Source organism: Maylandia zebra, linkage group LG15, assembly GCF_041146795.1.
Source record: "Maylandia zebra isolate NMK-2024a linkage group LG15, Mzebra_GT3a, whole genome shotgun sequence".
Lineage (NCBI taxonomy): Eukaryota > Metazoa > Chordata > Actinopteri > Cichliformes > Cichlidae > Maylandia > Maylandia zebra.
In genome coordinates this window covers 4,023,883-4,050,086 of record NC_135181.1, presented here as the reverse complement: position 1 = coordinate 4,050,086, position 26,204 = coordinate 4,023,883, and the positions used below count along the sequence as shown (strand labels likewise).

The window sequence follows — 26,204 nt, the reverse complement described above, 5'->3', positions numbered from 1 at the left end:
AGCTGATGATTTTAAAGTATTTTATAGCTGTTTTAAAATGGAGAAAAGATTGTTATCAGATAAATTACACCAGTCCATCACGGCAAGAATCACTCCTTCAAAGTAATGTCTTCTCACCAACCAGCAAGTGCAGGGAAAGGCCTTATATCACCCGGATCAGATTTGGTGCAGACCTCAGCAATCAATGTTTCTTTATTGGCTCCTGCTTTTATGAGGCACATATGTCAATATTTGAATTTTTCACCTTTTCAGATTAAACATTTAGCGTTTATCCTTTGATATGTGGCGCTGTAGTGATTTGGGGTAAATCCATCAGACCTGCCAAGCGTTTTTTTGTTGTTGTTTTTTTGCAGTGGAGAACCTTAAAGTATTTAGTGCTACACAAAAGGGTAAGGAGAAACTTTTAAAGCACAGATCGTGATGGGTGCCGGAAAATGAGAAAGCAACAGTATGAAAGATGGGTTTTTTTGGCATCGCTCTCAATCTCTCCCACTGATAAAGCCTTTAAAATTGAATTTTTGTAGCATCGCTGATAGAAAGGTTGAAAATTCACCAATAACCATAACAAGGCTGGTACACAGTTTTTAGGAGAAGCGTACGATCCCTGTCATCTGTGTCGAAAACCTCTAGCAGGCTCAGTCCGGCCAACTTCTCCAATCTCACACTCTATTGGAGAGGTGCAGAGGTGACTTACTCAGATGAAGTAGAAGAAATTTTCCCGGTTGTCTGAACAACCCGCCGCACTGGTTCCTGAGACGAGGCACCCGGGGTCACCCCCCGTCTTCACGGGGAGACGGGAGAGAGTCGGCGAGGAGGAGAGGGGGAGGAACCGCGAGCGAGGGAAAGAATCAGAGCGAAGCAGAAAGACAGAAACGAGCGAGAAACGTGTTGGTGAGAAAAGAAGAAAGTGGATTGGAAAAGGAGCCCCTGTGTTCTAATCTGAAATCCAACGGTTTGCGTCTCTGCACACAGCCATGACATCCAGGGAGCCGAGATGTGATTGAGCTCACGGTCAAGCTCAAATCTCTTGCCCGCGTGTAACCAAAGAGAGAGAAAAGAAATAAAAAAAAGACAGCTAGCAAACTCTGGTGTCTGCGGCGAGGACAGGAGCAGACGGAGAGAAGCGCGTCACATGATCTACACATGCCGACATAGATCTCAAGGCATTTATATGCATGTAAGAAAGTTTTAGGAATCCACACGTTTCACAGTCTGAGTAAATATTTAATATTTTACTTGCATACAGATCTCCACTGCCCCACTGTGAAATTACACATGCATGCACTGAAAGTCCCAGTTTTCCACCGGCACAGGATGTGGGTGGAGCAGAGAGGCCCGCTCGCTAATGTGACCTGATTCATTTATCAGCGCGTGAATAAATGCAAGTGAATGTTAAGATTGTGTATGTAAAATATTAATATTTATTCACGCTGCGATGTACACATTTGCATAGCAGTTTGATCTTCTCCAGTTGGTACATGTGTGTTTGGATTGCAGTAAGTGCTCAAGTGCACACATTTGTGAATCTTATTTCCCTTTTTTTTTCTTCCTGTCGCACACTTGTGACCAATTTGAGAGTGAAAGAAAAAAGAGATTAGGCTTCTTGTTTTATGCCACAAGAGAAGGTTGGATTCATACCCAGTTCGGCTCCACTTTTTAATGACATGTCAGGGCAGGATGTCACAGAAAAAAAACGCTCGCATTCATCCGAGCATGCGTCGGTTCTGTGCGGCTTTGCGGGTTTTTGTGTGTCTGTGCATGTGCTGCGAGTTGTAAGCTGCAGGCTATAGAGTGGAAAAGTGGCATATTGAAGGCACTGGGTAAATAATATGCAATTTTCTCTCTCCACTATGCTGTCACTAACAACCGATGGCACCGGGAAACGGGGGACCCGGACATCACTTAGAGACAGAGGGAGAGCATTTGAGCGTTAATAATGGTTTGCTATGAGACACAAAGCTGCTGAATGAAAGTACAGAACTGTTTCGGTTCTCTTTGAATGGGTATCATCGAAGGTGTGCCACCCTTCAAGCGTCTGTATGTGTCTGTCTTTACAACTTAAGTGAAAGGGGAGTTAGGGAGGCTTCAAAAGAAAAAAAGGAAATACCCTTTTTGGAAGAACGTATTCCTGAAGTGACTGTTATTTGACAGAAAACGCAGCTATAGCTGATTAAAGAGGACCTGTTATGCACTTTTGCTGCTCCAAGTTCTTCTTCTTGGACCTAATTAGAGGAACTTTGCACAAGTCAGAGTTCAAAATAATCATTACTTACGTTATGCTGGCCTCTGATGTAGCCACCCTCCCTTCAAGCCTTCAAGCTCACCTTAAAGTCTTGTTATTAGGCTGCCCATTGTACCCAACAGCTAAACACAGTTTTGTGCTTACAGCCAGAATTCTGTGCCTGAAATGACCATATTATAGAGAGATCTGCTGTCTGTAATGTCATATGACACCAAACATTTACAGCAGTCTGAAGCTTGAGCCTTTTTCTCTTACGTATACGTGCTTATGTTGGTATTTGAACCTTCTGCTGCGTTTGATTTGAGCATTCACCATTTTTACAGTATAATTCATGTGACATATACGACATGTACACTGAACTTTATTTGGTGTACCTTGCTACTACCAGGTTGGACCCCCATTTGATTTCAGATCTGCCTTACATTTTTGTGGCACAGATATATCACGGTGTTACACAGTTGCTGCAGATTTGTCACCCTTCATGGGAATTTTCCATCCCATCCCATCCCATCCCAGAGGTGCTCAACTGGATTCAGATGTGGTGATTATGGAGGCCATTTGAGTGCAGTGAGCTCACTGTGGGGAGGCTTTGGCTCAGGTCATCTACTAATAGGAAGGTTCGATCTCTGGCTGCATAACAAAAAATATCCTTGGGCAAGATGCTAACCCCAAGTTGCTCTCTGATGCATCCATCAGAGTATGAATGTGTGTGATAAAGACAGAGAGCAGTTAAGTAGAAAAAGCATAGAAGACAGTGCTACCATTTACATTAATATCATGTAGGAGAAATTAGTTTGAGAAGATTTGAGCTTTGTCACATGTCACGTGGTCTTGAAGTGCTGGACATGGTTGGTAAGAACTCTGAAATTGGCTGTGGTGTTCAAATGATGCTCCGTTGGTACAAACGGGCTCAAAGTCAGCCAATAAAATATCCCCCACTTCATTACATCACCAGCAGCACTCTAAACTATTGATACAAGGCAGCATGGATCCTTGCACCATACCATGTGAATGTCTCAGCAGACTCATTAGATGGGACAACATTTTTCTACACCTCCACCTCCAAATCTGAGGCCATGGTCATCAGCTGGAAAAGGAGGGTGGAGGGTGGAGTGCCCACTCCGGGTCAGGGACAAGTTCTTGCCCCAAGTGGAGGAGTTTAAGTGGAGGAGATCGACAGACTGCGTCCGCTGTACCGGTCTGTTGAGGTGAAGAGAGAGCTGAGTGTAAAAGCGAAGCTCTCAATTTACTGGTCAATCTACGTCCCTACCCTCACCTATGGTCACGAGCTGTGGGTAGTGGGCTTCCTCCTTATCTCCTTAGAGATAAGGTGAGAAGTTCGGCCATCCGGGAGGGGCTCAGAGTAGAGCCGCTGCTCCTCCACATCGAAAGGAGCCAGTTGAGGTGGTTCGGGCATCTGACAAGGATGCCTCCTGGGCGCCTCCTGGGTGAGGCGTTCAAGCCATGTCCCACCGGGAGGTGGCTGGGGAGAGGGAGGTCTGGACTTCTCTGCTTGGGCTGCTGCCCCTGCGACCCAGCACCGGGTAAGTGGAAGAAGATGGATGAATGGATGGTTTCCTATCCTTTGCTGACAGGACTGTCACCTGGTGTGGCTGCTGCTTTAGCCCACATGCTTCATTAGCAGAAATGCTCTTCTTCATACCTTTGTTATTTGAGTTGCCTTTCTATAACCTCAAAGCATTCTGGCCATTGTCCTCTGACCTCTTAGAAGGTATTTTCATCCAGAGAACTGCTGCTCACTGGATGTTTTTTCATCTTGGGATCATTCTGTGTAAACCCTAAAGATGGTTGTGTGGGGAAACTCCCAGTAGAGTATGTCTACATGCCTAAATGCACTGAATTATTGATATATGATTGGCTGATTAGCTTAGGCAGATGCATTAACAAGGTGTATCTAATAAAGTGGTTCGTGTGTGTCTGTCCCCTTTTTTATTTTATATGCTAGTCAGTGAATCCAAGAATAACCTGTATATTAATATGTGATTCAGGGGTGAACATGGTCATTGTAGCCTGAAAACAAGCCTTACACAAACGTGCGCGTGCATACAAACATGGAGTTTTTTATGTGCAAACTGAGTAGTCTAATCTCACGAGACAAAGGCTGGAAGAAAATGGTTTCCAGCATCATGTTTGCTCTCTGAAGGTGCTGACGGTGAGAGACCTGTCCTTCCTTTCACCTAGCAGTCCTTTGTGGGATAACACATCGCCCCAATTATAACAGGCCAGCTTCTGCCAAATCCCTGAATAGGACCTCCATTACGCTTCTCTTCAACATATTTCATAAAGGATCCTATCTTGCCAGGTGACTCAACCTGACAAAAGAGGCTGATTAATTGGCTCTTTGGAAAGCGGCCAACTAATGTAACAGCTAAAAAGAACAATTAATGGTGTATTTTTGTGATAAAAAAGGCCGGGCTGTCCATTAGAGAGGACCTGCTGTCCACTCATCAGAAATAACAATGGCCTAGCGTGACATGTGCAGCTCCCCCGCCCAAATTAATATAGTTAAAGGTATTACCTCTTATGCTTATAGGTTGCTGCTGATTATTATTTTTTTGGAGGGTTTGTACAGTTGACTCATGTAATGTGGTGATTTTTTTTTTTTTTTTCCCTCCAGCATTTGGTGAGAAAAAAATCATTTTCGCAGAACAAATGATGCTATCATTATGTAGTTAGAGTATTAAATAATCAAAGACATAAATGCTTTGAGGCTGAGTAAGGATATAAACTGAGTTTCCCTCACAGTTTTACGAATCATTTACCTTCAAAACTCCAAATGACCCTATCGGCGCAAGCATCACTTTTAATTTAGTACTTCTCTTCTTTTAGGCTCCGAGTTCAAATTAGAAACTTTTCATCTTCTCAAGCTCCTCGGGGAACGGTTAATTTGTTCTTTTTGTTGTTGTTTTTTTCTGATAAGAGGCGCTTTGTCACAGCAGTAGTCCTTGAAGAGGAAAGTGAAACTGTTGTAGAGTCCACTGGCAGCGGGATCTGTGACGTATGTGCACTTTGAAGAGGCCGAGCCGGGCAATGGAGATTGATGCGGCAGGCAAGGTTGGCCACTTTCCTCCGCTCTTCTCTCCACTTTGTCTCCGTGGCACACAAACGCACTCAGGGGCTCGCTGAGATGTCATCGTTCACGTCCCCATTTTCGTACTCAAAAACGTTCACACAAGAGCGAGAATCGCTCGCACGCAAACTTCCAGAGCGGACGGGATCAGTGCGCCCCAGACCTCCGTTCTCATCGGTGCCCTTAGTCGTCCCAGAGCGCGCTCGGTCCTGATGTGTGCAGCCACTTTGAACCGCAGCCACTCAACCACCGCGGCTGCATGCCCAGAACAAAGTTACAGCATCTGATCTCCTCCGGGCGCGCTCATGAACACACAACAGCTGCGTGACATGCGATTCGTGGAAAACAAATGAGGGTATATGCTCACAGGACGCCACCATTCTCAAACCTCTGCTATGCTATCGTCTGTGTTATTTAAGGGAAACGCTGTAATTACTGGAATCCACTCGATGTCAAAGAGAATTCAGTTTGTCAGAAAGTAAGCCAAAAACTTTTATGTTAATGTGAAGAAGGCAGCCGTACCTACAAATATGTTTCTAATGAAATCAGCAGAAGAAAGCTTTTAAAACATTTTTTTTCTTTGAATGAAGTCATGCTGAAACAGGCCTCGGAGGACAACGCATTGCACCTGTCAGTAGTTGCTCAGGGCAGCATCGAGCGTCTGTCGTCCTTTACGCCTCTCTCTATACCCCCCACCCCCCAGTCCCTCCTTCTGGCTGATATGCACACACACAGTCATGCAAGCAAAAGAGCACAAACACGCTCAGCAAAGCATCACTTGAATCCAAATGAAGTGCCATTTGCGAGAGCATATTTTACTTGCTCATAATGTGTTACCAAAGGAAAAAAAGGCCATGCATGTATTTACCTCACAGAAACCTGCTCACACACACACACACACACACAAAGGGGTGCAGAGCCATGTTTGTTTCAACTGAGTGGGTTTTGTTAAGGCTGTGAGGGCAAACATTTAGTTCTTGCGCTATTGAACACACACGTATAAGTCAGTAAGCTTGTGTGTGTGTGTGTGTGTGTTTAATTTTTAATGCAGGGTTGTGTTTTAAGTGTTGAGTCGTCCGTTTTTCACAGTAAAGCAGAGGAAATAGATAGGACCGCTCCTGTGTCATTTATTTGATGCCTCTGTGGCACTCAGTCATTTTACACACACACACACACATGCACAGTAAGAAGCGTTAGTCCTCACTGACAGTAGTGGAATGGGAAATGCTCAGTGGACATTTGTCATCTTTGTTAGCAGCTGGCGGCCTCCCGGCTGCTTCTCTGCCGGCACTGACAGATCTGAGAGGCTCCCTGTTAGACACATTATCCCTGCCTTTCACGAGGCTCAACCTCCTCCGTCCACCTGCCCAAATGTGTGTGTGCATGTGTGAGGAGAAAGAGAAGTTTCGAAGTGGGCTGTGCAGCAGTGTTTCGGCAGTAGACGCAGTCTGACGAGGCTGCGGGGCATGTGTCTCCACTGACACTGACCCGGTGTGCTGTTGCGTAGCGGGTCATCGTGAGATTGAGTCCATTAGAGAGATGAAGTCAGAAGGTGTTGTCAGGGCTGCGTATCAGAATCTAAGTGGATATGAATACAAGCTCCTCGTAAATGCAGCTCATCCAGTGAGGATGGAACAGGGGAGGAAAAAAAAGCGAGAGTGGGCAGACAAGCTAAAAGCAGTACCTCCATATGTCCTCAGTCTCCTGTGGATTCTTTCCATATGTTCCACGTTTAAGAAAAAACTAATAAAAACATCAAACTCCTTCTTAGAAATCTGTAAGGATCATGCACAGTAGGCTTGATGTCTTGCAGTTGGCACTGTAGTGGATATAATTTGCATCCATTAGATGCCATCTCTGTTTAAAAGTGCACAAGGATTGCTTGGATGAGTAAGCGAGAAGATGAAAATGACAGGTCACACCATTCGTCTGCAGCGAAGGCGCCCGCATTCGCTCTGCGTGCGCCTGTGCATGAGAGACTGATTGCTTGAGAGCTTGTTGAAGATGGAGAGAAATGGAGCCGGATACGTGGCGCCTTTCCTCATCTGCTCAGAGGACGTCACCCATTGGTCTGAGTGTCGCGAGGATTCTCGTTTACCTCGGGGTTCATGTCGCACGCATGCACACGCATAGACAAATTAGTATGCTCATTAATGTATGTACTCTTCACTCATGCACGATTGCAAAGTCTTAAAAGTTAAAGCCCAAGGAGTTTAAATACCAAATCTTTGATTTACTTATCTTTGGATGAGCTTTGATTCATCCGAGTAAACCTGATACACATGAAAAATGTCAACTGGAGGAGTTAAGTTCAACTTAATTATGAATTTGCACAGTGAAAATGTATTTTTCACGTTTCCATGGTGTGAAAAAGATGGCTCCAACATCTAGGTGTGTAAAGCGCAGCCACGAAAGAATTCCTGTAAATTTGGATTATTCATAAAGCCCATCAGCTGGTATGGTTGCAAAAAGAAATCTAGGAAAAAGCAACTATATTCCAGATGTGTGTCGTCAGTAAACACTTTGCTAATGACTTTGTGGACTCAGATGTTTGTTTTTAAGTCTTTGCTTTAAGCTAATATTTACATTTAAAGTAGAGCAGCGGGGTATAATCTGACTTGTGACTGCCTTTCACAGCGTCATTGGTTTCTCAGTCATATCCTCCTCTCACTCGTGACAACTGGTCTCAAAAGAGATGAGATGAGGGAGGGACGTGATGCTGAAGTGGAGGCTTCGGAACTTTGTTAGCTGCTTGTTAGTGCAAATTGAGAATCAGAAAGCTGGTTTAAGTGACTTTGAAGGTTGACGTGCTGGGATTATCCCCCACAACCCTGACAAGGTGTGCAGAAGAGCATCTCTGAACACACAACATGTCAAGCCTCGAAGCACATGGGCTACAGCAGCAGAAGACCACACCAGGTACCGCCGTGTCCGCTAAGATAGGCTCACTAAAATTGGACGACAAAAGATTGAAAAAATGTTGCCTGGTCTATTCGGTGTTGCTTCTTCCTGAGACGTTTGGGTCGAGTTGGGGAGTAATGGAATACATGTACCGGCGTTTAAAAAGGTGGTATTCAGAATACAGTTACTTTGTTGAAGTAAATGGATTACAGGGCGGTCTTTTCCTGTTTCATATGTTAGGCTGTCTCTATTTTTGGTAATTCCACACCAGTGGAAACCCAAACAAAACACACATTAAGAGAAGAATACATTTTAAACTCCACAGTTTACCTGTATTTGCTGAATCCACAGTAGGTCCATAATTCATTGAACTTTTGTCGTTTTACCTCTGTGCACAGCCACAGCTGATTTTAAATCAGGTAGTCGGCATGTAAGCGAAGTGCAGACTGTCAGTTTTAATTCACAAAAAAATGTAAAGAATTTTGCATCACCTGTTTAGAAATTACAGGCATTTTTTATACACAGTCTCCCATGTTCCCCTTTTTCATTCAGCATGTGTTCATGTGTTCATAATGCTGAAATGTTCATGTTAAACAGGGATAGTGGTTTTACTGTTATTAATGTTTGCTAGTAAGCATTAAGCAAACATATGACTGAGACTGACTGGACTGTAGCTAGTTTTTGTTTGCTTTTGCAGGTAATTTGATCACCAAGCTGGTATCGGTCCATTTTTTTGGGGGGGGGGCATGATGCTGGGGCAGATTAATTCATACGCAGGCAAAGAAAAATCTCTGTTTCATAGTAATCCATCAAGCTGTTGTTGAGAAATTCCTTTCAAAACCATAAATGTGAAGCTCATTTGTTTTAGAAGACAAACAGCAGCCTGAGTAAACAGTATCTGCAATAATTTCTGCTTGACTAGTTTCAATAGCTGGCATGAAGCACGACTTTTTTCTTCTTTTTTTTCATGGGGTCTGACACTTTGGATTTGAATATTAGCACCAAGTGTGCAACTCTACTTCATTTCCATGCCGATATATGCATGTGTGGGAGGAAGAGCGACGAGCGGGGAATGGAGGTGGAGAGAGAGAGAGGCAGAAAGTGAAGAAGAAGTGGGAGAGATAGGGAGTTAGTTAGAATTAGAGATGGAGAGTAATTCTTTTTTAGAAATAGACGGACAGAGGGAGAGGGATGGCGGAAAGGGAGCTGAATTAAGGTAGAGAAAAGCTGCTAGGCACTCTTTCCCACACACACACATAGATAGGGGATATCCCACACTGTTTACAGTGCAATCGAGTCAGCGGCTGGTTTATTTAATCAGAGTTCAGCCTCAGAGACTATACGTTGTCTTAATCTCCTTAACAAGATTTACCAGCCAGTCAACTTTTGGACAGAACACTCCGAACAGAATCCAGCGACTTTGACCACAAACAGCACAGGATGAAATCAGCGCGGTCATAGTGGATCCACTCCTGAATGCACCCATCTGTCTCTGGCTGTATTTACACGCACACGTGTGTGTCTGTGCACATGTGCGAGCTTGTTTTCAGGCAGATTTTTACCTGTATGTGGAAACAGTGTCTGTCCTAACCTTTTTTGCAGAGACCAGATGCTCTCTTTGAGGTAGTTTCACTGTCATTAAAAGATATTTGGCAAGGGAAGAGAGGCTACAACAGATGTGGCTTTATAGGTAGCTATGATTTGCAGATGGTACAGTAGGATGGTTTTGCTCTTTTTTTTCATGTTTGTTTAAGGAGACGTGAGTAAAAGAAAGGTAGGGGTGTGTGTGTGTGTGTGTGTGTGTGTCTGTGTGTGTGTGTGTGTGTGTGTGTGTGTGTGTGTGTGTGTGTGTGAGAGAGAGAGAGAGACTGAGCACTAAAATGGGAGTGGTTCTGCAGCGTGTGTGTGAACCTCTAACACAGATGTCCATCACTCCTTGAACGCTCTAGCTACTGGCTAGGAAGACGGTTATAGGCATGCACGCACAATTATATTATAAGTTAAATAGGGTTTTACTAACATTATGAGTTCTTGAAAAAAGCAGAATTAAATTACAGTTACTAATCAAAATGTTGACGATTACTTAGATTGTATGGTTTTTATGCTTACACGAATGCAGCAACATTAAGGTTAGGCGCAGGTCTGTTTATTTCTGTATACACTAAAAGGTTAAGAACAGTTTATCTGCCAATCAGATCGTTGCAGGCTGAGACGGGTGGCCATTTCCCCAGACAAGATCGCCTTCAGCGCTGGAAATTTACCAATATTTCCCTCATAAAATTTGAAAGCGGTTCTAATATTACAGTAAAAAGTAAAGCTTGTTTATCAGCGGTCACCATCGAAATGCTGGATATTAGATGTGAAGAACTATCTAGACCCTGAGGTCTTCGCTTCATTATGACTCAATTTAAATTTTTTATTTTTTCATTTTTAGGAAGTTTTAATTAGGTGCTTGCTTTGATGTGTTAATTAAATGGCTGTTATATGTCAAAAGTAACCTTCCCAACTGGTCGCAGGCATTTTTAGAGTTTCCAGCTCAACTGAGCTGTGTGATGTCGGACTGCGAGCCAGTCCACCTGCCGTTCCAAATAAGAGCAAGGCTTCCAGATGTGCGCACAGGCATTCGAGCACATTTATTTCTGTAGTGCCCTTAAGGGCACCACCTGGCTGAAACTGCCCCATATACAGCTTTAATTTAGTTCTGAGGGCCAGAAGAGTCAGTAGAGGACCTATTTCTGATAACCTGCAGATTTCTGTGCGAGATTTCACGAGCCACATGAATTTTAAACACAACAAAATTCAATATTTCCTTCTTCAGACTGTTGTGTTTTTAAAGATATTTATCTTAATGAAAAATTACTATTAAATATGGCCTTTTAACATTTCTCCACAGCCGATTACAGGTATTAATAACTTGATAGGATGTCCGAAGAGGTGTAGGTTGAAGCAGACTTGGAGTAAAGTACCTTGTAATGGAAGTCCATAGCAGTAAGCCTGAAGCTTAAGTCCTCCATTTGAGTGTGACATGACTCGGTAACTACTGGGGCAAATCTCCCACTATGGGGGCACTTTAATTGGAAGTAGTAGCTTCTCTTGAGTAAAGAAGTCTTCCCTTAAGAATATTGCAGAATGCTAAGGAGCTTGCTCTGACTTCACCTTCTCTGTGTTTGAGCTGAGGTGCTCGGAGCGATTGCAAGTGTTTATGTAGGAACTGAGCTGTTTGTTTGATAAACTGCACTGTGGCAATTCATAGATGAGGGAAACAGACAGTCCCAAACGCAGGACAGCATTTTGCTCCGAGCGTGCTCACAGAGAGGAAATGTCATCAGCAGATTTCTCTGGCTGCCATAAAACCATCACTTCGTCTCTCCCACCTTGTCTTTCTTCAGATCGTTCGACGTACTTTTATCCTTTTCTGCCTTACCTCCTCTTTTCCTCCCGTTGTGTCATCACTTGTCTTCCCACCCCCCACTTCCCATGCCCTATCTACTTCCTCTCGCGCTTGTCTCTCCGTCTTTTTGTCCCGCAGTCTGACATCTTATTTACTTCTTTCTGGTCAGATGAGCTCAGGACATCGCTGGAGAGCAGATGGGACACATGCCAGACTTAAAAGGCCTCAGGTGGAGGGGAGAGAGAGAAAGGGAGATATGCTTAGGCAGTGTCTGCTTATTATTTATACTCGGCTGAATGATGCTTCTCTCAGCCCGTTGTTCTGTCGCCCTCCCCGCGTGGCTCGTCTGCGCCGCTCTGAGCCAAAGGGTCAATGGGGTCAGCCTCCACCCAACTCTCTGCCGCTCCGTCCGTGCTTGTTTACAGCTTTTTACTGTCAGCGTAGACGAGGCTCCCGTGGGGTCGGCGGTGAGGTGTGAGGGGGGACACACATACACATGTACACACAGACTGGAGGGGAGGCAAAAAAAAAAAAATTCACTCAGCAGCCAGAGCTATAGACAAGGTTGCTATAGCAACAGCCTGTCCTACCTCTGAGCTGAACACCTATACAGTATAAGCATAAATGCATGCACGCCCAAAGATGAAACAAACACAAATATGCTAAAGTTGCTATACTAAAAAGATTCCCTCCCCCCCCATAACCTTCAAAGCCTAATTGTCATTAACCAGCTCGGCACCGCGGGAAATTGATGGTGCCAGTTTTATGTTACAGAAAAAAATTAAAAAAAATCTTGCTGGTGGCACTGCAGCATCTTGGCTTGAATGGGCTGTGATTAGCCAGAACTGGGTCTTAATTTAGCTGCAAAAGAGCATTAGCTGTCTCATGAAAGATTTTTATTTGGAGATGGGGGTGGTGGGAGATTCCCACCCCACCACCGCCCCCCGCCGACAGTGTCAGCTGTGTCATCGTAGCCGAATGCACCTACCAAAGTGAGATGAGGCTCGGATCTTACTGTAAACTTTCAGTTCAAAACAAGTCTCCAGAGTTCCTTTTATTTGCTTTTTTGGAAAATTACTGGGGAAATTCAGTCACTTCAATCTGTGAGGACTCGATTAGGCATTTTCTCATTTTTCTCTACACGTTTTAGCATTTTTGTCCGATATGAGTGTAGAAATTTTAGAAAATGCGTGCAGGGTTTCACTACATCTTTCAAGTTTTGACACTGACGGTAACAGAGCTAATGGTCTCGCTACTGCCAGGTTTCCTCACGCTAACGGTCCCGGCTTTTATCAAACATTTCTTTTCCCAGCAAGAAACACAAATGTTGGCTATACAGCAAGAACACTGTTCTTTGATCACTTCAACTAAAATGAATTCAAACACTGTTAGTGTTCGGTAAATTGGAACTTTATTAACAATAACACAACTTACAGTCAATTTGAAAATTTTTAAAGAACCCAACAAACCTAAAAAAATGAGGTGAAAAAGAACCTAAAAGAACATTCACACACTCACACTCTGATGGATCTACCAGGGAAACTCTTGCTTAAGGATATTTTCAAACGCAGTCATCGAGGAGACTGAGATCAAACCGCCGTCCTTCTAATTGGTGGACAACCCACTCTGTTTCTTTATTTAGATCTCTTTCAGGTTATTTAAGCAGCACTCACTAACTGCAACCTGGAACAAGTAATGACTCTCTGTTCCTTTCCCTCCTTTTATGTCTCTCTTATCAGCATTTGTCAGAGCTGTTAGCGGTGGTGCGTCTTCCCTTCATCCACCCGTCCTATCTGCTGAACGTAGTGGACAACGAGGAGCTGATCAAATCTTCAGAGGCGTGTCGCGATCTGGTGAACGAAGCCAAGCGTTACCACATGCTGCCTCACGCACGGCAAGAGATGCAGACGCCGAGGACCCGCCCCAGACTTTCTGCCGGTACGTGCGCACACATAAAGCACAGATAAACTGACGTCCATCATTTGTGCCCTGGCCTCGGTAGCGGTCACGTGATCTGCCTCCCACATAACTGACCAGTCGGCGCTGTCGGCATCTGGGCGCCCACACGCTCACACATATCCTCGATTCATATTTTACTGCAGCAAGGTGACCGAGAGGTCAGGGCTCCACACGAGACGCGGGCTCGCCAGTGCACTGGATTGATTTTTTCTTTTAGCCCACAACTCAAAGGCGGTGATTTAGAACTCGGTAATGTTTTGCACACAGCTACTGTAAACGCTCGAACGTACATGTGGGCAACGGGTCACGTATCCAAAAGTCACGACGCATTTTACTTTCAGAAGTCGCTCAAACGGCTTCTGCATCGAGTCTGATTGAGGTAACCTTGAAAAGTTAAACACGGCCAGCTGTAGTGGCTTTCCAAGGATTGTGCAAGATGCTATAAACTTTTATTAAAGCAAACCTAGCACATAAACAACTTTCTTAACAGCAGCTAGGCACAGTAGGATTTCTTGCTTTGAGATTCTTGGAACTGGCCGATCATTTGCTCTTCTACTGCAACCCAAGTCCAAGACAGTGTTTGTTTACATCGTTAAAATCAAAGGATAATTCCAGAAAATTGGAGGGCGCCTGCAAATTGCTTTTGGCCGTCAGATTTCTTTTTCCTCGTAGGTCGGCCAGGATCCCGTTCTTCACCCTGTAAAGCTTTACCTAATTATAGCGTCTGCGTGGCATTATGAGTTTCGCACCAGCACACCTTAGCGTTCAGCACAAGTCATTTCTGCATGGTAGAATAAAGATAATTGCCTAACAAATGGGACTTTATGCAGGTCAGTTTACCGAGCCGACTCTGCTCTCCGGCCGTGGAGTTTTTGAAAACATGGGGAGGTCAGCCTTAGGTCAATATCTTATTCTTTTGCATCTTTAATCCAGCAGCACGAGAAGAATTATCTGTTTCTTGAGAGAACATATGCTCACCTTCATCCCATTACTCATCCTCGAGCCGCTAGTTTCTCTTTGTTCTCGGCACTTTCTTGAAGCATTTTCTGTCAAGGCGCATTTTATAGTGTTTGGTATGTGCATATCTTATGCCTTCTACATCCCCCATTATGCAGGCTGAAGTGTGTATTGATTCCCAGTTGCTTGTGGCTCTGTACAACAGAATTATATAAATGCATAAATGCTGCCGGGATGAATACATTCATGATGCATTATACCCCAATGGCTCAATGAATGAGAAATATATGTAAGTTTTTCCGATCAAGTTTTGAACTCCCGTGAAGCTAAAACACTTATTATGACTGACTGTCTGAGGCATGCATTTAATCAGGGCGTCACTGCCGAGAAGCCTGCGTTCTAATGCACTGAATGCACCTTTTCTTGTTTGGGTTAGCAAATGCTTTTTGCATCATTTTAACATATTTTACGATGCTTAAGCGTGCACGTGATGCCAAACGCGCTTGTTCGCCTGCCTCGCTTCTGTTGCTCAACCATCTGCTCCGCTGGGCAAGGTGGGTTCTGCGCAGCGGGGCACGTCGTCGCTGGGATTTCACCGCAGACGAGGAGACGGCAAGAAAGATAAAACGATGAAGACTCGAAGGAGAGTTTGAGGTTGTTCGGTATCACTCGCGTGTAGGCGAACCAGTGATAAGGAAGAACAGGAGGAGAGGTCACAGAGGGGGAGAGAAGCGGATCAGAAATGAAATTTGAAGGGCAGACATTTGATTGAGTTTATTCCTTGAGCATGCGTCTCCTTGTGTAAGCAGTAAGCTAGTGTGTGTGTGTGTGTGTGTGTGTGTGTATTTTAAATGTGCACAAGCAGATGGGGCACCACCTGAGCTCGGTTGATAAGTCTGTCATGCGGAAAAAGAAAGGAAAACTGCCATCCGTGAAGCACTTCTTGCTGAGCGCAGTCAATCTGTGAACTTGTGAGTCGCGTGCATGCGTGGGTGTGTTACAGTGTGCGTGCGGACACACGCCTCACACCTCCATTTCTTTACACTCGAGATAAATTTGAGTCGAATTGCACTTTTTCCAGCCTTGAATTTTTTTAAAGTTATTCTTGCGGGACATATTTTTAATTAACATCCTTTCACATTGAGACTTAAATAATAAGAGTTGCGCTCATGGTGCCGGTGTTCCTCGGCCATTTGTTAGCTGAGTCCAATGAATAATGGATCATTAAGGCTGACTATTTAAAAAAAAAAAAAAGGAATAAGACAAGTCGTATATATTTAATTTCATGGGGGGGAGGAAATGAATAAAACACCCAAATTGGTTTGCGAGCCAATTAGTTTTGCGTTTTAGGAAAATCTTGTTATTGTTGTTTTGGGGTTTGTTTGTTTTTCCAAGGATGCAACAAATGGGACACAGGAAGTTAATTAGCGAGCTTCTGATGGAGCCAGGCCAGCTCTTTATCCCCTATGTTTAGGCTTTGTTAAAGACAAGGTGTCTGTTTGGCTGGTAGGTAACAGAGATAATTCTCTGACATCTTAACCTAAGGTCAGAGTGAAAGGTAAGGGTCGAATATCCCAGCTGATGGTGGGCAAAAGGCAGGGACCGCCCAGTTCAGCCTGTATATATAAACTATTGAACGACTTAAGATCGAGGTTTGAAGTTTTTAAAATTCAACGTGTTTGAACTTTTGTTCAAACAGACAATAAAATATCTGATCAGACGAGAGACAGTTTCTAAAGTCAGATTTTTAAATGATCGTCTAACATGCACATCAATAGCATTACAAATGTGACAAGCTGTACGGTCTCTAAGGATGTCATCAAGACTTCGTGGGGATTTATGCTTGAGTGTGTAATTTACTCCGTAGCTGTGTCGTAGCGCTCACCCCCCTGGAAGTGTAGCTAAACGTCAGGTCGACGTAACCTGAAACTACTGCTGTTGGCCCGTTCAGTACTCGATTCCTCCTGTGCCACCCCTGCTGGATGGGTCGTGTGTGGGCTGCGTGGACACCCAAGTTAACACCCAACTGGTTCAAGCTCAAGGTCAGAGGTCACCTTTATACTGACACCTCATTTTATATCAATGAAGACGTTGTTTGACGACCATTCGAATAGGTTTGGGGGTTTTCCAAAGGTAGCTGCACAGGTAGAGACAGCCCTCACTAACTTCTGTTGCACATCCAGTCATTTTATTCCATATCCAGGCCTGAGACGTGACAGAAACCACTCGGTGCAGAAAAGAGCTTAAAGGGTTACTCCTAGTAGGCTTTCACAGGATAAAGAGCTAGTAACTGTGTAAAGTACCATGTTGGTCAGCAATAGCTGTTCTGCACACGGAGCAACATTAGCATTAATGATTTTGTTTTTGTCCATATCATCAGTGTGCATCCACTATTCACTCTCCTTCTCGCTGTTTTCTGAGTATCCTGGTGTGTTTATACTGTTTGAGCTGTTAAATGTACCAGCTTTACTGAACACGTAGCAGAAAGTGGCTTTTCTGAGAGAGTTTCTTACTGAAATCAGTTGCCGAATGCCAGGAAACAGTCTTGACGAGAGAGCAGTAAGAATTTAATGAAGTAAAAGAAATGTGACTTTACAGCCCATAAAAACTTGCCAGTTTTTTAAACATACTAAAAGGCACCAGAGGGTAGAAGTACAAGCTCCCATTCCTAACTGTACATAAGTAAACAACAGCAAATATTAGCTACTTTCTTAATATAGATGTATACGCTTTAGATATGGTTTTCTTTTTTTCTGAAGATACTAAATGTGCTTGTGAAATTTCATTTGTTCCAGGGTTTTGCTGAATTAAGCTCATAAATCATGACAAGTGTAAGCTAACCGCTAATAAGAATATTAATGGCCTATGAAGATACACGCTGCAGTGTGCTTATAAGATGGAATAGCAGGAACTTTTTTTTAAGTTTAACAGAAAGTGAGACATTTTAATGAGTACTTGCTCCATTAGCTGCAAGCTCTAAAAAAAAAGGAAGTTATTTCTATTGTGGCTAAACAGAAGCAGCCAGATGGTTTTCACACATCCCTTAATTGTCTTGTTTTTGCCAGGTTTTTCTTTATGTAGAATCCTGCTGTGCTGCAATGTTGTAATTTCTCTCCTTCTCTTGCTTTTCTTTTTTTTTGGACTTAATTGCTCGGTTTTTATTGATTGTTAATCAGTCACTCTGACAAGCCCTGGCATGTCACGTTTTGTTTTGCTCTTTGCAGAGTAAATAATACTGTGTTGATGGGGAAAAAATAGAATAAGATCAATCTGTTTGTAACGATACTGGACGACGTTAGGGCAAAGCTCATTTTTTTTCCTCTGGAGACAAAAGTCGTGAAACCCGAATCACAACCGTGACATGAAGTTCATTCTTCAGCTGAGAACTTTAATTTCATTGGATGCTAATTAAGGAGCCAAAAAATGTGTTCGGCATCGAAACTGGCTCTCTGTGATCTTCAAATACAAATGCAGATTTAAAATTAGATGTGTTAATACGCTCGGTTACTGCGTGAATGTGTGCGCACCGATAGCGATGTTGCATCTTTTCTTTTTTTGCATTTTTTTTTAAACATAATGTGCACCATTGATTTAAATGTTTTTTTTTTTTCCTCTTGTCACCCCTAATTTCCCTCGGTTTGCTGCTGCATCTGTGCATTTTGCGTTAACTGCCTTCTGTCTTTCACATTTGGCCCAAAAAGTCTTGGGTAAAGTGAAAACTATGGGTGTCTCGTAATGAATCCGTGGCATTTTGTGTAGTGTATGTGAATCCATTAGCTGCTAATTGGTTAATTAGACTGTGGATGTGCATCTGATTAGCTGTCATTAGACTTTGCAGGGGATCGGGAGGGGATTAAACAGCCGCCGGTGCTGCAAATTTTGCCCTCAAACATTTTTGCCTTAAGTCGTATGAGTTGCACTCCAGCTTTGAGGAGTGTTGACATCCATATACAGTTTGCGTTTGCCTGCTATTAAGCAGCAAGCTAAGTTTTCTTTTGTGTGCATGCTGTGTGCGAATGTGCGCGCACCGAGACAAACTCATACATTATGCTCCCATTTCCCTCTCTCCACATGTGTCACTGTGCTCGGCTCAGAGGAGGGTGGAGAGCGCCAGGGCAAACTGTTAACTCAACCCAGCCAAGTGGAATAGCACTCAGACAAATGAGCTGTAATGACTAGGAGACGCAGGGGTCCTGCTCGCCTCATACTGTTTCTCTGTCTTTGCTCACTCGCACACACACTCACATTGTTAAAACTTTAAATGCATACACTGTGGGAGGGAATCCTTAAACAGTAGCTGCACTCTCAGCCAGCCTTTCCCTCTGTCCACTTCATCATCTGTAATCAAGCGTTCATGTATCTAAAGCTAGAAAAGTGCAACTGCAGACACATTTGCGACTGTGAGTGTCGCAGGTTTAGCTTTTTTTGTCACCCTTAATGCCAGAAAAAAAGGAGGTTGTAATTATAGATTACATACTTTTAAAGTAAGAAAAAGCTCACAGCAAATTGTTACTGACCGTTTTTACATTCCTGCGACATAAGGCCAGCCAGAAAATGCTGTGCTAGTGGTGGCGGTCTAAAATGGGTGGATTTTATTAGATCAGCAAGCACAAATAGTGCGACTTGCATCCACAGTTTAGAGACAATAAAAGCAGGCTGTTGTGCGAGGTCCTAAAGGCCCGTAGGCGTGACATTCATCTACTCGTTCACACCTCCGCCAGCCAGGAGATCCTTGGAGAGTAGTCGTAGCGTGCCACCACTGCAAAGAAAGGAGAACAACACTCACAGCTTGTAAAGAGAGCATAGAAGATCATCAGATAACTTTCTTCTGAAGTCTGCCACCTACTGCTTTTGGCTCGGGTCTGATAAACCACTCCGCATCGCTGATCCCCCTCCGGTGCTTCCTCATCACTGCTGACAGCAGTTCTTTTTGGTGGAATAATTGAATTTATTTGTCATCTTTCTGTGTGGATGCACAGCCTCAATGCTAACCATTAGGCAAAAGTGATGGCGACTGGGAGGCTGTCAGCAGTTTGGAAAGACAATTGTGTGCTTTGCTGGGTCCTTTTTTTTATGTCAGGACTTTGTTGATTGTTGTCCTGCTCTGTAATTATTCAGCATGGTTTGTCTTGTAGAGCCAATGCAGCATGAGATTACTCTGCCTCACCTCTCAAACCGGAAACGCGGGATTCAGGAGAATGTGCCAGAAATGTCTTAATCGCTCTCTGCGAAGAGTGCCCTTCAGCAGATTCCTCTTCCGATTTTATTTCTGGAGTCTGAGATTGGTATTTTAGGAGGGGGAGAGGGAGAGCGAGGGAGGGAGAAGGAGACAGAACAAGTAAGCAAAGGAGAGAGAAACTTAGATGCAGCTATGCACTGGAGAATTGGGAGTATGAGTTTTTTGATATTCTTTGGGCTTATCAGTGAAAATCTCAGCAAACACAACTGTCCCGGCTCATAAATGTAACATGGAGGCAGTAAATCCAGAAGAGATAACCACTGGTCCGAGTGTCTGCGGGGGCTGCAGCCAAAATTAAGGTTCCCTCCACTTGTCCTTTTGACTTGTGACTGCTGCCAGCCCGAGCTCCCAGGGAGGGAAAGGGCAAGGGAGGAGGGGAACGAGTGAACGATTACTTCCCCAGCCGCTGCCAGAAACCTTGACTCATCCTGTTCCTGAGCCGCAGTTCGTGCTCACGAGCAAAGTGAACAGCATTTACAGAAGCACGGATCAGTCTCAGCATCGTTCATGCCACATCTGGTACTCTGACCTGCTGTACCTGCTGCGAGGCTGGAAGGATGCATCAGCCTCATCCAATATTCAACAGGAGGGATGGGGTGAGCCTGCTTTGGGCTCTGTCGTCGCGTGTGCTGACGGTGCAGATTGAGGCATTTGGATGGAAAGTTCATCGAATCATCAGCCCAGAAGGTTTAGATCCACTATATGTTGAATTCTAAAGGAACTGACATGTTTTTCTTTTATTGGGAAAATTTGGACAAAACAAAGTTTAAAAAAATAAGATATGATCCTCATTTATGCTCGCTCCTCAGCGCCTCAGTGCCTTCCTACCACTCCCCTACAGCATCAACAGTGTGCAGCGCTTGCTAAAAAGCAAAGAAACCTAAAAAGTTTCATCCCAAACATGAGCAACATTTATTACGGTGCTATTTTGCTCGATGTCTAGGATCTTCACTCGCTTCCACCTGTGCGTTGTAAGCACGGGCAAAAAGATGCTAACTACAGTTCACTTAGTAGTCACCGGTATCATTAATAGAAAAGATCATTTTAATATTATAAATGATTTCTATTGTACACACAGAAACCAGTTTTTGTACATGTGAAGCTCTCATTGCCCATTCCTCTAGCAGTGTAGCTAGCTCGGTCTGTGGAAGGGGATTTCGAGGTGAACTGAGCCTCTAAGTGTTGTTCGAGGACACTTAAACCCTTCACGACGTTTGTTTTTCCCTTCTAAGGAGACCAGCCATCACTGCAGATTTTCAGTCAACAGATGCCCAGCAGACAATAAAATGCACACACACTGCATGAACGCAAGCACACAAGATCCATTTCAAGCACGCTCACTGCACCCTCCCTGGACTTTCCTTTGGAGCCCTTTGGCCCTCTGATCCTCACCGTAGCAAATTAACACCCCGGGAGAGAAATTATGGGATTCGGAGGGGGAAAATGCTAAAGAGAGAGAATGGAGAGAAGCGGCTCAGATAAGAGAAGACTGCTCTGCGGCTGTCAGTGGGACTGTGATACCCAATGAGAAAAAGTCTTCATCCTCATAGTTTTCTGCACTTAAACTCTATATGAATGTATATTATTTACACATGTATATATCTATGCACGCTTTTGTAAAAAACAAAACAAAAAAACAACAACAAAAAAACAGATTTTCCCTGTTTTGTTTTTTTGTTTTTTTTGTCACACTAGACGAGATGGTTGTCGTTTGTGTAGTCTTATGATTTATGTCTGGCTGCAAAGCAGATAGGTTTTAGAGGGAGAGACTTATGGAAAATAGAGCTTAAATTGACATAATCTTACAGTCTGAACAGTTATTTGAGCAATGTTCTCATTTATAAATTATATGGTTTTCATACTTTACACCTCCTCTACTAAGCATTAAGGAGAAAATGTACAGTTAATATAAAAAAGAGAACGTGGAGAAGTGCTTTAAATCAATTTTCAGAGCAGATCGTGTATATAAATATATATAAATAGAATGTTTGATAGTGTAATTTACTGAAGATGTGTTGTGTACAGTAATAAATCTCTTCAAGCTGAATTGAGTGCACTTAATGACCAGATCAGTAGCTTTCGGCAATAGCGCCCCACACTGGTGGGTGAAAGTGTTAAGACTACTCAACTACAGTAAGTAACTATTTATGAAGGACATCAAAGTCCACAACAATTACTATGTTGAAATCATGCATCACTCCAACTAGTCGATGCAGATGGCTCCGCCCCTCCCTGAGCCTTGCTTTGTCTGAGGTTTCTTCCTGTTAAAAGGGAGTTTTTCTCTCCCACTGTCGCCAAGTGCTCGCTCATAGGGGATGCTTGGGGTTTTCAATTCAATTCAATTTTATTTATATAGCGCCAAATCACAACAACAGTCGCCTCAAGGTGCTTTATATTGTAAGGTAGACCCTACAATAATACATACAGAGAAAAACCCAACAATCATATGACCCCCTATGAGCAAGCACTTTGGCGACAGTGGGAAAGAAAAACTCCCTTTTAACAGGAAGAAATCTCCAGCAGAACCAGGCTCAGGGAGGGGCGGGGCCATCTGCTGCGACCGGTTGGGGTGAGAGAAGGAAGACATGGGAGAAGGATTAGATAAGATAAGATACCTTTATTAGTCCCACTAGTGGGAAATTTCATGTTTCATGCCGACCAATTGTAGGAGTTTACCTTACAGTGTAAAGCAAGTTGAGGTGAATGCTGTTTTGGTTTGGCACCATTAATAAAACTAAATTGCAATGAATTTCAGCAGAGCGATTCCCCAAAAATTAGTAGTCGAACATTTGGCATAGCTCTGCTTGGTGAGCCATGTGTCCTTAAAAACTATGAGACAGCTGGAAAAGTGCGTTACAAAAGAAATGATGACAGGCCTTAAAAATAAAAGAACTATATCTGAAAGTCACGTACTTAAGAAATAAGAAAAATATCCATCAAAGACCTGAGAGATCCATCTGGAAGTTCAGTTGATCCACCTACAGTTCACTAAAGCCTCATCAGAAATCACTTTGGAGGGGTGGCTGTCAAAAAGGGTTCTTTAGGAAGGGAAACGGGGAGAAAAGATGGGCATGCCAAATTACACAAGAACTGGACTGAAAATCAGTAGCTAATTGGACTTGCCTGAAGTATGTTATAATATGCTCTGATTGGTGGTTAAGCTGTCAGGCAGCGAATGACAGCCCGAACATTCAAAGAGTTTGCACTGGAGCTGAATGAGTTCAATGTGGACTACCTGCTGGTAGCCTAAATAAGTTTTTTTAAAACACAAAAAAGTATAAAAATTGATCTTAGAGCTCAAGTCAGAAGCACAATGCTGCTTTTCCAACCAACAGGCCAAACTGTTAAATTATCAAAGTTACTGAAAGGAAAAGAAGCAAAATTCACACATTTAAAAATCTGCAACCGTGAAACTTTAGTTAGTCGCACCGTATCGTAGCTCTACTTCTGAGGAACGTAATACAAAAATACCTTAAAAAGCTGTATATGTTTTGCATGTAAAAGAAACTTGCATAGATAATGTTTCAAATGTAGGTATTGCTCAAGGATAAGATAAACTGGGCGCCACAGTTCACAGTTTCAAATGGTTATTTATTTACAAGCTATAAATTGGATGTCAGTAAGAGTCAAGCGAGCGAACATCTGGATGTATCCATGGTGAACGTTGGGTGGGACTCGGAGGGTGGTCCATTCACCTTGTCTGTCTGAGAGGTCAGGCAAGTGTAATAAATCATCCAGGTGACCCACTCTAGTACTAGTACCTGAACTTCAAAGCTGAGATTTGTTTCTTCGGTGCTGTACTGTAGTACACACTGGTAATTAGATATTGAGAGTACAGCTTGTCTGGATTGTATTGAAACTAAAGTCTCAAGTTCCACTCTGTTGAGTTACTTCTATCCCCCTTGTTTTTGTCTCTGTGACTCAACCCAGCCGAACCTCCAATGCCCCTGTGGCCCTTCTGCTGCAAAGTATGCCTGGTTAAAGCAAGGTCATAAAAGGCTGCGAAAGGTAAAAAGTGCACAAGGCAAAAGAGCAGGAAGCATTGAAGGAAGATAAAATGGGGAATACGTTGGAAGGTAGAGCAAAGACTCTTGGGGTTTAAGAGAAAAAGAACGGAAGAGAAAGAAAGCAGGAGAGAGGGCAAAGTCTCCCGTAGGTTGAGAGAATGAGAGAGATGTTTGCCACGGGGTTAAAAAACAGCAGAGAAAGAAGGAAAGGCAGGTCGCAGCACGAGGCAGAGACCAAGGAGACCAATAAAAAGGTGATATAAGACCCATTGTGCATGCAGGGAAAGAGAAAAAAAACAGTCTTCTCATTCTATCTTTATCTTCATATCAGCCTTGCTGACTATACATCTGTGTACAAGTGTGTGTGTGTTTGCATCCACATCGAGAATCCAGCATGGGGTAAAGCATGGGCCGTGTGCTCCCGTCAAAGATGGGTTTCATTTAGTTGAATTGGGTGGAAGTGATGCACAGAAACATTCAGGTGTGTGTGTGTGTGTGTGTGTGTGTGTGTGTGTGTGTGTGTGTGTGTGTGTGTGTGTGTGTGTGTGTGTGTGTGTGTGTGTGTGTGTGTGTGTGTGTGTGTGGTCACATCATACTACGTGGGTGGGCTTCAATTTGAGAATCAGCTCTTACACAAGCCTGCCCGTCCCTCAGACTACATCCTTTTCTGGAGCTTTTTGTATTGCCACACAATACGCCTCCTCCCGTCACCTTGTTTTTCCTCTTTATGCTCGCTCTCTGCCATGCTGCTAAACTCATCCGCCGTCTGTGTTTCTAATGCCAAACAGATGTAACTGATATTTTTCTCTGATGGGCAAAAATCTCTGTCTAGCTGATGAACATTAGCTCCATTTAAGAGGGACTTCTGCTAATGTACTAATAAATGGTAGATGTAGCTATCATGATGTCACCTATTGGTTTCCAGTTCTGAAGCCTCAAGATGAGCTTTTCCACTGTCTTAGTGAAACTGCATGGTCATTGGTTGAAAGCCCTGGCATACCCACCCTGCTGGTCAGTTCGCATGCCACCGGTAATGTTATCACACAGCCACATATATGTATGCTCGCCATTTCAGTGCAAGGGCAAGACGGTGGTTAGCATTGTTGCCTCACAGCAAGCAGTGTTCCTCCCACAGCCAACATGCATTGCTGGGGTTAGGTTCATTGGTAATTCTAAATTACCCTTGTGAATGTGAGTCCGTATCTCTGTGGGTATCTGTGTCAGAATGGAGTACCCTGCATCCCGCCCTATGGTAGCTGGGATAGGCTCCAGCTCCTACGCTGAGGTCATGTCCACACTAACACGTTTTCGTTTGACAACACATCGTTTTCTCTCCGTCGTGGCCTCCCGTCCACACTGAGACGGCGTTTTGAAAACGCTCTCGAAAACGAATACATTTGAAGACGGTGCTTTCGCGTGGCAATGTGGACAGCGAAAACGGAGACTTTTCGAAAATGATGGCGCATTTTAGTCATGTGATGCAGTCATGTGACCAATTAAACTAAGATAGCGGAGGGCATTATACAGCAGTTGTTTTGTTTGCTCTCAATTTAAAGATTAATAGCAGTCTGTACATGCTCCTGATAGCTTTTCTTTAAATTCTTTCATTCTCACTCACTGTTGCAACTTTGTACTTCTGTGTTTTCGCAGCAACAACTCCACCTCATTGTCAGTCCATTTAAAAAACTCGGTGCTTTTCCTCGACATTTTGCCCCGACGTTTCAATGAGCTGGAAAGTAAATAAACGGCAGACAGAAATGAGGCAGATCGAATCTTCTTGCGTTTGGTGCATGCGCAGTACTGGAACGTAAGCGTTTTCGACCGTTTCAAGGTGGACGCACAACTCTGTGAAAACGACTGAACGCCGTTTTCAAATCTATCCGGGCTAGTGTGGACGTAGCCTGAGGATAAGCAGAAGAGAATGGACGGGTGGCATCACAGTGCAGATAGCAGCTAGAGAAAGTGGACATGGCGTCAATTTAGCGTCAGCTTTGTCGTATGGTGCTGTTCACCAGGTACAGCGTGGCGGGTATAAAGGGGCCCTAACAACTTATGATGACAGATCATTAGCCATACAAAATAGTGAAGATAATCCTTCATTTTAAAACAAGGTATGACCAAGATTTACAAAACAGTCCTTATTTTTAAGATTTGCATAAACCATAAACTCAGCAGAAACACGTTTGCAGTCAGACCTCCCCGTGCACGGATGATCTGATATCCTCGTGTTGGTGTTGTTCCCAGACCATCATGAAAATGTTGTTCCAGGTTCAACATTGCAAGTGACCAATCACATTGTTGTGACGTTATTCTTTTGCGCGCCAAGCCATTCGTGCATTTATGAAATTCCAATGTTGCAAGGACAATATCAATTCTGCTTACTGTTTATTAAAGGGTTAGCGTTAGGGTCCGTTGAT

At 43.6% G+C, this 26,204-nt stretch overlaps 1 protein-coding gene across 15 annotated transcripts in view; it reads left to right on the top strand.

Annotated features, from left to right (window-relative positions):
• Positions 1–26,204, top strand: part of klhl29 (kelch like family member 29) — a 286,208-nt gene that overhangs the window by 201,391 nt on the left and 58,613 nt on the right. For all 15 annotated transcript variants that reach the window (XM_076873712.1, XM_004542181.3, XM_004542178.2 and 12 more), the window contains one exon: positions 13,365–13,563. In XM_076873712.1, coding sequence (XP_076729827.1) covers positions 13,365–13,563 — 199 coding nt within the window. The remainder of the gene's footprint in view (positions 1–13,364; positions 13,564–26,204) is intronic.